The sequence below is a fragment of the Semicossyphus pulcher genome, unplaced genomic scaffold (genome assembly GCF_022749685.1).
Source record: "Semicossyphus pulcher isolate SPU_LCO1_2020_fin unplaced genomic scaffold, fSemPul1.0.p SCAF_25, whole genome shotgun sequence".
Classification (NCBI taxonomy): domain Eukaryota; kingdom Metazoa; phylum Chordata; class Actinopteri; order Labriformes; family Labridae; genus Semicossyphus; species Semicossyphus pulcher.
The window spans coordinates 10,858,653-10,870,668 of NW_027211699.1; the positions used below are offsets into that span (position 1 = coordinate 10,858,653).

The following is a 12,016-nucleotide window of genomic DNA, read 5'->3' on the forward strand; positions in this document are numbered from 1 at the left end:
TCGCTTTTCTGTAGTTTTATGAATTTGTAGTTGTTTAGTGTGTTTTGTCATTTTGCAACTCCAGATTTCTTATGTCTCTGTATGGTTTTTTTGTCACTGTCACTGTTATTGCAATTTGAATCTTTGTGATCGTTTCTTGTCTCTTGTTGTTTCACAGCTCTTTGTAGTCCTCTTGTGTCTCTTTGTTGTAATTTCTTTGTCTTTTTAGTACTGAAATATGTAAATAAAGGATCAGCAGTAAAATCAATCAGTCAAAGAAATATCAGCTTTATTTAAAGTATCACAGTAAAAGTACATTTTATCAGATTCATGTTGTTCAAGTGTGAGTGATAAATACACACAAGTATTTCAGCTTGATGTAGTCACAGTATCAGCACTATAATTGGCCTCACCACAGGGCTCTAACACGACACCTGAGTGAATGTACTCTTCGAAAAGCTTTTTTTTCCAGTATAGTTTTTCAGCTTCAAGTTTTCAAGTAAAAAATCAGAGACTGTCAGAGTTCATTAATAAATAGAAGAAGAGCACTTTGTTTATAAATAAATACATGATAAATAAATAATAACAGTTTAAATAAAATAGATAACAGTAGAAACTAGCAGAGATGCTGGTGAGTCGGTGTACAGCGCCTCCTGCTAGCACCACCTTTGATGAGCTTTGATGGAGTTCACCAGCACATCCAAGAGAGCCAGGTGCTCTTTAGTCTCCTTCCTGATCAGCTCCCAGCATGCAGCACTGCCACCCTGTACACACAATACTACAGTCAGTACTCATACTGTTAGCCTGTACACACAATACTACAGTCAGTACTCATACTGTTAGCCTGTACACACAGTACTACAGTCAGTACTCATACTGTTACCCTGTACATACAGTACTACAGTCAGTACTCATACTGTTAGCCTGTACACACAGTACTACAGTCAGTACTCATACTGTTAGCCTGTACACACAGTACTACAGTCAGTACTCATACTGTTAGCCTGTACACACAGTACTACAGTCAGTACTTATACTGTTAGCCTGTACACACAGTACTACAGTCAGTACTCATACTGTTAGCCTGTACACACAGTACTACAGTCAGTACTCATACTGTTAGCCTGTACACACAGTACTACAGTCAGTACTCATACTGTTAGCCTGTACACACAGTACTACAGTCAGTACTCATACTGTTACCCTGTACACACAGTACTACAGTCAGTACTCCAACAGTACTTGTACTTACGGTGCTGTCCAGAGTACATCTTTTCAGTCTCCTGAAGTAGTTTCTCAGTTTCCTGTCTGCTCGCCTGGTCGTCGACACCTGAAGAAAAAAACACGGCAGATTGTTTCACCGGGTTTGTTGGTAAAAATGTTGCAGATTAAAGGAAATGAAGTGGAAGCAGTGAAAGACGTTGATATGACACTGAAACAAACACTGAAAGATTCAGTTTAACTGTGAGGGACAAACAGTGTCTGTCTGACTGCCTGTCTGTCTGCCTGTCTGTCTACTCACACAGCTGTTGAGCTCCTCTGTCTGTCTGTCGATGATCGCCCGGAACTGATCCATCTTGTCGGTATCCCAGGTAACCGAGGTGAGGTTTTCATGGCGATAGAGATTAGCAATCTGCTTCAGACTGTCTCTGATGAAAACCAACTTGGTCTCCACCTGCAGAGAGAGAGACAGGTATGACATCAAGCTTTCTGATTGGCCAACGGAGATGATGTAATAGTGTGATCACCTCTGCAAACCTGCAGTTTAAAAAGATTGAGATTGATCCATTGATCGGTGATTGATTACCTCAGCCTTACACATGCGTGTGTAGAGTTTGTATGGAAAGGGAACTGGACCCTGCTCCTCAGTCAGCGGACCGCCCTGAAACATAAAGACACGATTACAGACGACGCTTCATTTCACCACATCACACACTCTACATGTGCACCAACATCTGGCGTCTCATTTTAATAAACTGTACAAATATTTAAACATATGAAGTCATAAAGTTTGTTATGTAGCAGAAAATGTAACACAAGTTATTTCTATTTATGTCCACTTTTAAATTTGATCATATATATATATAAATACAGAGATAAATGCATGTAATGTAAATATATACGATAACACAATTACCTTTAAACAGTATGTTAACATATAAATATATGAAATAGCTGTGATCTGTGTAAACTTCTACAGAGTCATGTGAACCCCTACGGGTCCTCAGAAGGACAAATATAAGACCCCCTGAACCTCTTCAAGGACTCCTGGAATGTGTTCATGGACTCCTGGAAGCCCCTCCAGGACCTGCAGTCAGTGTGGTTCTGTTGGACTCACCATGAGCTCGAGGACATTCTGAGATTCACCGCTCAGGTGACCGAAGTGTCTGAGCCAATCACAGCAGAGGGCGGGGCTCAGGACGCTGCAGAGGACAAGGAGCAGGCTGGTCAAGCTGAACATGGTGGAGCTGATGGAGATGACGGAGATGATGGAGATGATGGAGATGACGGCGGCTGCACGCTGAGCTGTGTGTGAACATGCTGCTGATCTGAGTTCAAGACTTTTATTCCAGACAGGAAAGAGAAAATAGATGAAGAGTGAAAGACAGAAAGTCCCAATGTGTTTCCACTCTCCCTTTACACACACCTGCACACACACACACACACACACACACACACACACACACACACAAAGATTATGGATTTATAAAGATGCAATGTTTATTGTTTATTTGAATAAATCTTTATTGAACAGTTAACTCCTGTTTGCAGACTCACAATTAAAACTACACAATGTTGTGCAGAAAAGGTGTGAAACTGAAGTAAAAGCACGTCCGGCTGAGGAGAGTACTGCAGTAAATGTACTCTGTCAGGATGGATTATAATCACCTGTTCTTTATCATTTCATATCTTGTGTCTGATGTGAGTTCACTTTTAAAGATATTTGGAGTAAAAACAGCAGAATGAGCCTTTAAAATGAAAATTATTTTGGTGTTTGTTCACGTGGGAAGTTTTTTGGTGCTGTGGAAGTCCCTTCACTTTCATTTTCCAAAGCGGCTGCCCCAGGAAGTCACACGTCAGCTCTTCAAAATAAAAGCCGACACCGCTGCGTTTCGCAACAGAAGAGTAGAGACTCATGGTGTAAATTATAAATGTTGCTTTTATTTTGAAGGCAGCACTTCATGTGCTTCCTGGTAGCTGACGTCAGCCTCGTTTTCTCTTTCTGTTGCCTCGTTTCCGCTTTCTGGTTGTCAAGGAAACTGCCACTGACGATGCAACGCTGTGATGTCATCCCTGCTGATGTCATCATGAGGTAAAACGAACAAACAGAATGTTATGATGTTATTAATCTTCAGTTCAAATCAAAGTTATTGATCAGAAACCGATCAACAGATCAAAACAGCTCTTCATTTCATTTGTAACAAACAGGAAACAGTTGGAAAAGCATTTGATTTGATCTTTTTGTAAATCAGAAAGTGACGTCAGATTTCAGATCACATGTAAAAAGAAATCTGTCGCTCAGTTATCAGATCAATAAAGTTTGATCTGATTAAAAACACAATATAAATTATATTTGACATGACACAAGGAAGCTTCATTCATTCCCTGTTTACTACCAGGAGTAATACTACTAGAACGATGATTAAGTACTACAACGGGTTAATACTAGTAATGATAGTGTTTCTCACACATTCACACATTAGAACCACTGTTCAATGAAATACTTTAATCAATATCTAAAAACAACAAACATGTGCGAATGAAAAACAAAATCAATCAGTTAAAGCAAATAAAAAAGATCAAATCAATAAAACTTTATTCAACATAGAAACAACACAGCTCCTGTGAGGACCTGTGTAGATTGGCCTGGTGGAGATGTCGTCACCCACCGCTGCATTCTCATTGGATACCATAGCAGATCCCGCCCCTCAGCGGAAGCGCGGTAAACCCTGTTAGTTTGTAGGAGGCAGAAAAAAGTCGGTGAGTAAAATCAACTTTAGCGAATTTTACAGAACAAACGGCGCCTCAAACGGCGGCCGGTTAACGGACAGAGCACCGGGATTCATCCGGAACTTTAACTTCACATTCACGTTATCTGCTGTTTTAAGAGAGCGCTGTGCCACACTCCATTTAGAAATCTTTCATTTTAACGCTGCATCCCGAAACACAATGTAGTAGATTAACGTTATTTCTTTACAGAAACCATGCCAAACTCTTACTTTAAAGGAGTTTTTTCCCCCCATTGGGGCCCTATTAATCTTCTCCGTAAAGATACACTATAAGTGCTCCTCACAGGTTGCTATAAACCAACTCTTTCAATTAAATTTTTTTAAATTTAATGTCTGTTTGATTGATCACTTGTATGCCGAATCATCTATTGGTTATTCCTAAATAGCAAAATGAAAAAAATATATTTGATGTAATAAATGTGCCTCAGCTGACAAAGGAAAACTGATATTATGAGATTTTAAGATGGGTTTTGGTTCAGATTGAAAATTCCCCCTTTTTTTCTGTCTCTGTGTAGGTGTCATGGAGGTGGACATCCTGGAGTTCCAGGTTCCTGTTGAGAACAACAAGACTCTGTTTGTGTGGGACATCCAGCCCTCTCACACCGAGGCCAAAATCTATGTAAGTCCACCTGGGGTCAGGTCCTACTCCTAGTGGGTTTACCTGAGGGGAAGGTCTGTGTGTGTATCAAACCTCAGTGCAACAGACACACATCAGCTTGATCTAAAAAGTACTGAGTGTCAAAATCCGTGTACTAAAGTTGACATCTTGTGCCAGACTAGTTTTAAGCCATCAGACAGTTACTGTGTGTGTTGTTCTTCAGGAGGAGCTGCACCGCGTGTTCTCGTCCTTCGGTCCTCTCTACCTGCTGAAGGTGTGTCCTAACGCTCTGCTCAGCCCGCCCGGGTTCTACGCCCTCGTCAAGTTCTACTCTGCTGCTCAGGCCTCAAAGGCACAACGGCAGACTGACGGACGCTTGCTATTCCAGAGCTCTCCGCTCAAGGTCATCAGTTAACGTTATGACAATTAATGTTCAATAAAAAACGTAACCTAAGGTGTCAGGATCAAAAATGGGTGGAAGGAGTTTATCTCTTTCTTTTGTCTTTACTTACATTCATTGAAATGTAATTTTAATGATGGAATCACAGATAAGGAACTACACATTGATATCTTGGCATGCTGTTGTTTTGGTAACCAGCTGATCACCTGTTGGTGTGTGTTCAGGTGAGGCTGAGCTCCAAACAGACGCCTCACTTCCTGTCTGACAGCAGCAGACCTCTGAGCCACGGCCGCTGTGTGGAACTGGCCAATCACTGCCTGGGATTCAACGGCTGGACCTCTGACATCATCACAGTGAGTAACACACTCACACACACACTTCATCTGTGTACACCTTTACAAACAGGTGAGTTAGTGTCTGTCCTCATCAGCTGAAGGAGCTCACCAACGAAGAAGAAGAAGAAAAGGAGGAGGAGGGGGAGGGTGGAGGCAGGGAGAAGATGCTGAGGTTTGGCTGTCTGCTGCAGCTCTCCTTCCCTCATCACGGACAGACCACCCGAGCAGCAGCCGTGGTGGAGGAAAGCTTCACCTGCACAGGTGAGGAACGCTGCACCTGCAAACACAATCGGGTTGATGAAATAAAAATGATGAAGATGAAATGTATTCATGATTATTCAGGTTGTTCAGGTATCTTAGGGGCTCCACATGTTGGTCATGTTAGTTACTTTAACTGGGAGTGTCACTGGTACTTTTACTGGTTCTGTTATACTGGTACGTTTACTCGTAACGTTACATTTACTGATACTTTCGCTGGTCTTTTGACTGGTTAATTCAGGTACATTGTCCCTTTTAAATAAAGAAACTATTATGTTGTGACCTAATGCAACAGACTGACCCTGAAAGCACCACGACAGGAACTGATCACTGAACTATGCGTGCGTGCGTGCAGGTCCGGATGTTCTCCTGCAGAGACGTTGTAAACTGCAGAGGATGGTCAGAGAGCGAGCTCTGGTCCAGGCCTTCACTACAGTTCTCCTCATACTAATAGGTAACACTACTTTAAATACTACTGCTGTCAGTGTTCTGAGATCAGTCCTCACCTGTGTGTCTGTGCAGGTGATGGTAAAGTGATGGTGGAGGTGAAACAGACCCCAGATCAGCTGTTACCTGAGCAAACTGAAGGAGTCCTGCAGGTAAACTCACCTGTTCACCTGTCACACTCACACACTGTGTTCATGTTCTCTGTCAGTAACACCTGTGTCTCTCAGGTGAACCAGTTTGCTCCAGGTGAAGAGGAGGAGGAGGATGAAGAGTGGGATCTGACTGTGTCATAGACACCTGGAGTGGTGCATTATGGGAAACACTGACAGCTTTATATTAAAGTTTAATTTATTCAATAAATCAGTTTAATTATTTTTCAGTCAGTTTTCTTTGTCTTTTCATTTGATGAGTAAAACTGCGTTCTGATTGGTTGTTTCTGTTGAAATAGATCCAAGATGGAGGATAAAAAAAAGAGTCGCTGTGAAGTTTTTAAAGTGGAAAAAATCTTTTATTTGTCTAGACAGGTTTGTGTCTCTATAGCTCATTTCTCTCTTCATGACAACTTTATACAGCTCACCTGTTTACATTAAGGCTTAAATGATGCATCATTAGGGGCGTGGCCTTTTTGAGTGACAGGTGGGAGCTGCTAGCTGTCCGCTAGGTGTCCCCGTGTTTGTGCTGCTGGAGCCTGTTGGAGATTTGTTCATGTAAATATCAGACAGATAATCTTTATTGGACTAACAGACCGTCCAACACGTCTGTCACACTGCTCTTACACTCGGTCACATTATTTTAATGTTTTGAATTCTTTTCTGCACCATCTTCACCCCCGCTGGAGTTACATCCAAGTTCCATCTGACCCTCAGGAAGCCCTGCACACATCCAACAACACAGTACCAGCTGTTAGTTACAATGCAGTATATATAGACTGTATATAAGTTATATAATAACCATAGACTGTATATAAGTATAGGACGTAGCCACAGAAGGGTGGATACACATTGCTACGTCTCCATCCTGATGACATGTCAGAATATAATCTAGCATGGAACAATATGACATGAGAGGGTCTGAAGTTTATGAAGTAAAGTTTGATACAGTGAAACATCCAGTATGATGTTTTTATACTGACTGATCAGGATCCTCTACAGAAAATATCACTGCTTCAGTATTTAATGAGCTGCAGGTATATTCTTCAGTCGAGGCAGACTCACGTGTTGAAAGAGAATCTCTGCTTTGGATATGTCCACCCATGTGGGAAGAGGAATCCGTACTGTTTTTGCATAGCGGCCTATAGAGCGAGAGAGACACAAAGAAAGAAGAAGAAAACTTCAGTCCTGGAGTACCTCTGAACACCACAGGGGGCGCCTGTAACACACAAGCTGCAGGAAGTACACTGCCCCTCTGAACTTAAGCTGCTTTCCCATTGGTCAAAAAACCCGCTAACGCCCGACTTTTTTGCTTAGTGGGAACGGTTACAATCAGCATTCAGACCCGGGTCACATGACTCTGCAGTAGACCCGGTAATTATCCTCGGCTCCGATCGCCATTGATGGGAACAGAAAACCTTTGGCGACACGTTAATCTCCGCCCCCTTTCTGGCTTTCTTATGCGCCCGTCTCCGTCCGAGCAGCGCTCGAACATCGTTCCAAATTTGTCTGGGGTGAGTTTGATGAACAGACTGGACGAGTCATAGATACAATAAAGACCTAACCACTGTAACATCTTCACCTCCATGCTGCTTACCAAAGAGTATAATCCTTATATGTACTATGAACTAACCCTGTCTCCGGCGTGTTTGTGACGTCAGACGGTGACGCAGCAGAAAAGAGAGCAACAGGAGGATACTTCTCTGGCAATGGGAAAAGAGACAATCGGCATCTCTAAGCGGGTCTTAACCTGCGTCAACGTGCTAATTTAGGTGGGAAAGGGGTATTATTGATACTGTGGATCACAACAGCATCATCTCACACCCCATTAAGTATTCAACTGTGATTCAGGCTGCGGTCGACAGTAAACATGGACAACAGCAAACATGGCCGACCATTTGATGGTAAAATCCTGATTGGGGACAATTACATGCCTGGTTAGCTAGTTAGTCTTGTTGTTAAACATAATGTCATTTTATATTTACTTTATGTCAACCATACGCAATGTTATTGACTCTGAATCTTGTTAGCACACTGTTAGCTTTCTTGCTAATAGCTGAGTTGAAGCACTACATGTGCTGCACATCGGACTAAAAATATCTCCTGTTGCCAAGGTGTATCTAAAACTAAGATCTAAGAAGAGAAGTGAACATTGTTTCTAACGCATAATTACTGATTGATTGTTTCAGGTATTAGTCAAGCCCTCAGGCCTTGCCAGGGAAAAGATGTTCACTTAGATGTTGAATGGACGGATGTGGTGAATGACAGAAGGTCTATGCGACAGTGTGGGTGTGCAGTTCAGCGTGTCAGTGACCTCACCATCAATTAACTTCTTCGCCTTGACTGTCAGATAATCATTCAAACTCTTCACCTGCACAGAAAAAACACAACAACATCAGCACTGCTGTTATTACCAGAGAGGGAGAGACAGACACGCAGACAGACAGGTTCTTACCATTTTAGCTCTGAACTTATTTTTGGTAACGATAGTACAGCTGGAAACATAAAACAAGTTGAGCACAGGATGAATGCTGGTGGGGTTCACACTCTGCTGTAGAACAAGTGACTGTGTGTGTTTGTGTGCTTACAGGACTTCACGTGAAAGGAGTTTCAGATTGTGTCCTGTGATCGTGACCTCCATAGCATGCCTAAACATCTGCTGGAGACAGATTGTTATTGTTTAATTATTAAAGATGAAGACAAGAAAAAAACATTTCTCTGACTAGCTGACTTAAAAATAGTTTTTAATTCATGTGAACATTATTGCAGTTCATCAGAACCAGATGTGCTCATACAGTAAATATTAAGACCAATGTGGCTGCAGCAGGTTTTCAGACTCTCCACAGGAAGTTGTTAGGGAGAGGAGTGAGACAGAGATACAGTGCAGCCCAGCTTTCAGTCAGGAGTCAATGTGAATGAGCGAGTGAACATCAGATAGTTGCAGTTTTTCTCATTGATTATGTCCTTGTCTGCTTTGAGGGTCAGCGAACAGTCTTTCTCTGAAGGTGTGTTCAGATCATGGACAATATGTCTCCGTCTCTTCTCGTTGTTCAAAAGTGATATCAAAATATCCTGTGACAGGGGCTGACATCTTGTGCTGGTGACGTTGCAGCAGGTCAGCACAGTCTACAACAGGTCGGCACAGTCTGCAGCAGGTCGGCGAAGTCTACGACAGGTTGGCACAGTCTGCAGCAGGTCGGCACAGTCTACAACAGGTCGGCACAGTCTGCAGCAGGTCAGCACAGTCTACGACAGGTCGGCACAGTCTGCAGCAGGTCAGCACAGTCTACGACAGGTCGGCACAGTCTGCAGCAGGTCAGCACAGTCTACGACAGGTCGGCACAGTCTGCAGCAGGTCGGCGAAGTCTACGACAGGTTGGCACAGTCTGCAGCAGGTCGGCACAGTCTGCAGCAGGTCGGCGAAGTCTACGACAGGTTGGCACAGTCTGCAGCAGGTCGGCGAAGTCTACGACAGGTTGGCACAGTCTGCAGCAGGTCGGCACAGTCTGCAGCAGGTCGGCGAAGTCTACGACAGGTCGGCACAGTCTGCAGCAGGTCGGCGAAGTCTACGACAGGTTGGCACAGTCTGCAGCAGGTCGGCGAAGTCTACGACAGGTTGGCACAGTCTGCAGCAGGTCGGCACAGTCTGCAGCAGGTCGGCGAAGTCTACGACAGGTTGGCACAGTCTGCAGCAGGTCGGCGAATTCTACGACAGGTCGGCACAGTCTGCAGCAGGTCGGCACAGTCTGCAGCAGGTCAGCGAAGTCTACGACAGGTTGGCACAGCCTGCAGCAGGTCGGCGAAGTCTACGACAGGTTGGCACAGCCTGCAGCAGGTCAGCACAGTCTGCAGCAGGTCGGCGAAGTCTACAACAGGTTGGCACAGTCTGCAGCAGGTCGGCGAAGTCTACGACAGGTTGGCACAGTCTGCAGCAGGTCGGCGAAGTCTATGACAGGTCGGCACAGTCTGCAGCAGGTCGGCGAAGTCTACGACAGGTCGGCACAGTCTGCAGCAGGTCGGCGAAGTCTACGACAGGTTGGCACAGTCTGCAGCAGGTCGGCACAGTCTGCAGCAGGTCGGCGAAGTCTACGACAGGTTGGCACAGTCTGCAGCAGGTCGGCGAAGTCTACGACAGGTTGGCACAGTCTGCAGCAGGTCGGCGAAGTCTACGACAGGTTGGCACAGTCTGCAGCAGGTCGGCGAAGTCTACGACAGGTTGGCACAGTCTGCAGCAGGTCGGCACAGTCTGCAGCAGGTCGGCGAAGTCTACGACAGGTCGGCACAGTCTGCAGCAGGTCGGCGAAGTCTACGACAGGTCGGCACAGTCTGCAGCAGGTCGGCGAAGTCTACGACAAGTTGGCACAGTCTGCAGCAGGTCAGCACAGTCTACAACAGGTCGGCATAGTCTGCAGCAGGTTGGCACAGTCTGCAGCAGGTCGGCGAAGTCTACGACAGGTCGGCACAGTCTGCAGCAGGTCGGCACAGTCTGCAGCAGGTCAGCGAAGTCTACGACAGGTTGGCACAGTCTGCAGCAGGTCAGCGAAGTCTACGACAGGTTGGCACAGCCTGCAGCAGGTCGGCGAAGTCTACGACAGGTTGGCACAGCCTGCAGCAGGTCGGCGAAGTCTACGACAGGTTGGCACAGTCTGCAGCAGGTCGGCAAAGTCTACGACAGGTTGGCACAGCCTGCAGAAGGTCGGCACAGTCTGCAGCAGGTCGGCGAAGTCTACGACAGGTTGGCACAGTCTGCAGCAGGTCGGCTAGGTCTACGACAGGTTGGCACAGTCTGCAGCAGGTCGGCACAGTCTGCAGCAGGTCGGCGGAGTCTACGACAGGTCGGCACAGTCTGTAGCAGGTCGGCGAAGTCTACGACAGGTCGGCACAGTCTGCAGCAGGTCGGCGAAGTCTACGACAGGTTGGCACAGTCTGCAGCAGGTCGGCGAAGTCTACGACAGGTTGGCACAGTCTGCAGCAGGTCGGCGAAGTCTACGACAGGTTGGCACAGTCTGCAGCAGGTCAGCACAGTCTACAACAGGTCGGCATAGTCTGCAGCAGGTCGGCACAGTCTACGACAGGTCGGCACAGTCTGCAGCAGGTCGGCACAGTCTGCAGCAGGTCGGCGAAGTCTACGACAGGTTGGCACAGTCTGCAGCAGGTCGGCACAGTCTGCAGCAGGTCGGCGAAGTCTACGACAGGTTGGCACAGTCTGCAGCAGGTCGGCGAAGTCTACGACAGGTTGGCACAGTCTGCAGCAGGTCAGCACAGTCTACAACAGGTCGGCATAGTCTGCAGCAGGTCGGCACAGTCTACGACAGGTCGGCACAGTCTGCAGCAGGTCGGCACAGTCTGCAGCAGGTCGGCGAAGTCTACGACAGGTTGGCACAGTCTGCAGCAGGTCGGCGAAGTCTACGACAGGTTGGCACAGTCTGCAGCAGGTCGGCGAAGTCTACGACAGGTTGGCACAGCCTGCAGAAGGTCGGCACAGTCTGCAGCAGGTCGGCGAAGTCTACGACAGGTTGGCACAGTCTGCAGCAGGTCGGCGAAGTCTACGACAGGTTGGCACAGTCTGCAGCAGGTCGGCACAGTCTGCAGCAGGTCGGCGGAGTCTACGACAGGTCGGCACAGTCTGTAGCAGGTCGGCGAAGTCTACGACAGGTCGGCACAGTCTGCAGCAGGTCGGCGAAGTCTACGACAGGTTGGCACAGTCTGCAGCAGGTCGGCGAAGTCTACGACAGGTTGGCACAGTCTGCAGCAGGTCGGCGAAGTCTACGACAGGTTGGCACAGTCTGCAGCAGGTCAGCACAGTCTACAACAGGTCGGCATAGTCTGCAGCAGGTCGG

At 46.3% G+C, this 12,016-nt stretch overlaps 2 protein-coding genes across 2 annotated transcripts; one reads left to right on the forward strand and one right to left on the reverse strand.

Moving 5' to 3' along the window:
• Nucleotides 1–635: 635 nt before the first annotated feature.
• LOC138603972 (interferon a3-like) lies at nt 636–2,440 on the reverse strand. Its single transcript, XM_069675755.1, has 5 exons — nt 2,318–2,440; nt 1,787–1,861; nt 1,502–1,654; nt 1,232–1,309; nt 636–743 (listed from the first exon to the last, which is right to left on the reverse strand). The coding sequence occupies exons 1-5, from the start codon at nt 2,438–2,440 to the stop codon at nt 636–638; spliced, it is 537 nt and encodes a 178-aa protein (XP_069531856.1).
• A 1,497-nt stretch (nt 2,441–3,937) lies between these two features.
• Nucleotides 3,938–6,336, forward strand: rdm1 (RAD52 motif containing 1). The gene is made up of 8 exons (XM_069676357.1): nt 3,938–3,960; nt 4,505–4,608; nt 4,811–4,990; nt 5,212–5,340; nt 5,418–5,583; nt 5,936–6,034; nt 6,103–6,179; nt 6,255–6,336. Exons 2-8 carry the CDS (start codon nt 4,510–4,512, stop codon nt 6,318–6,320), a joined length of 816 nt encoding a protein of 271 aa, XP_069532458.1. The 5' UTR covers nt 3,938–3,960; nt 4,505–4,509; the 3' UTR covers nt 6,321–6,336.
• Nucleotides 6,337–12,016: the final 5,680 nt, after the last annotated feature.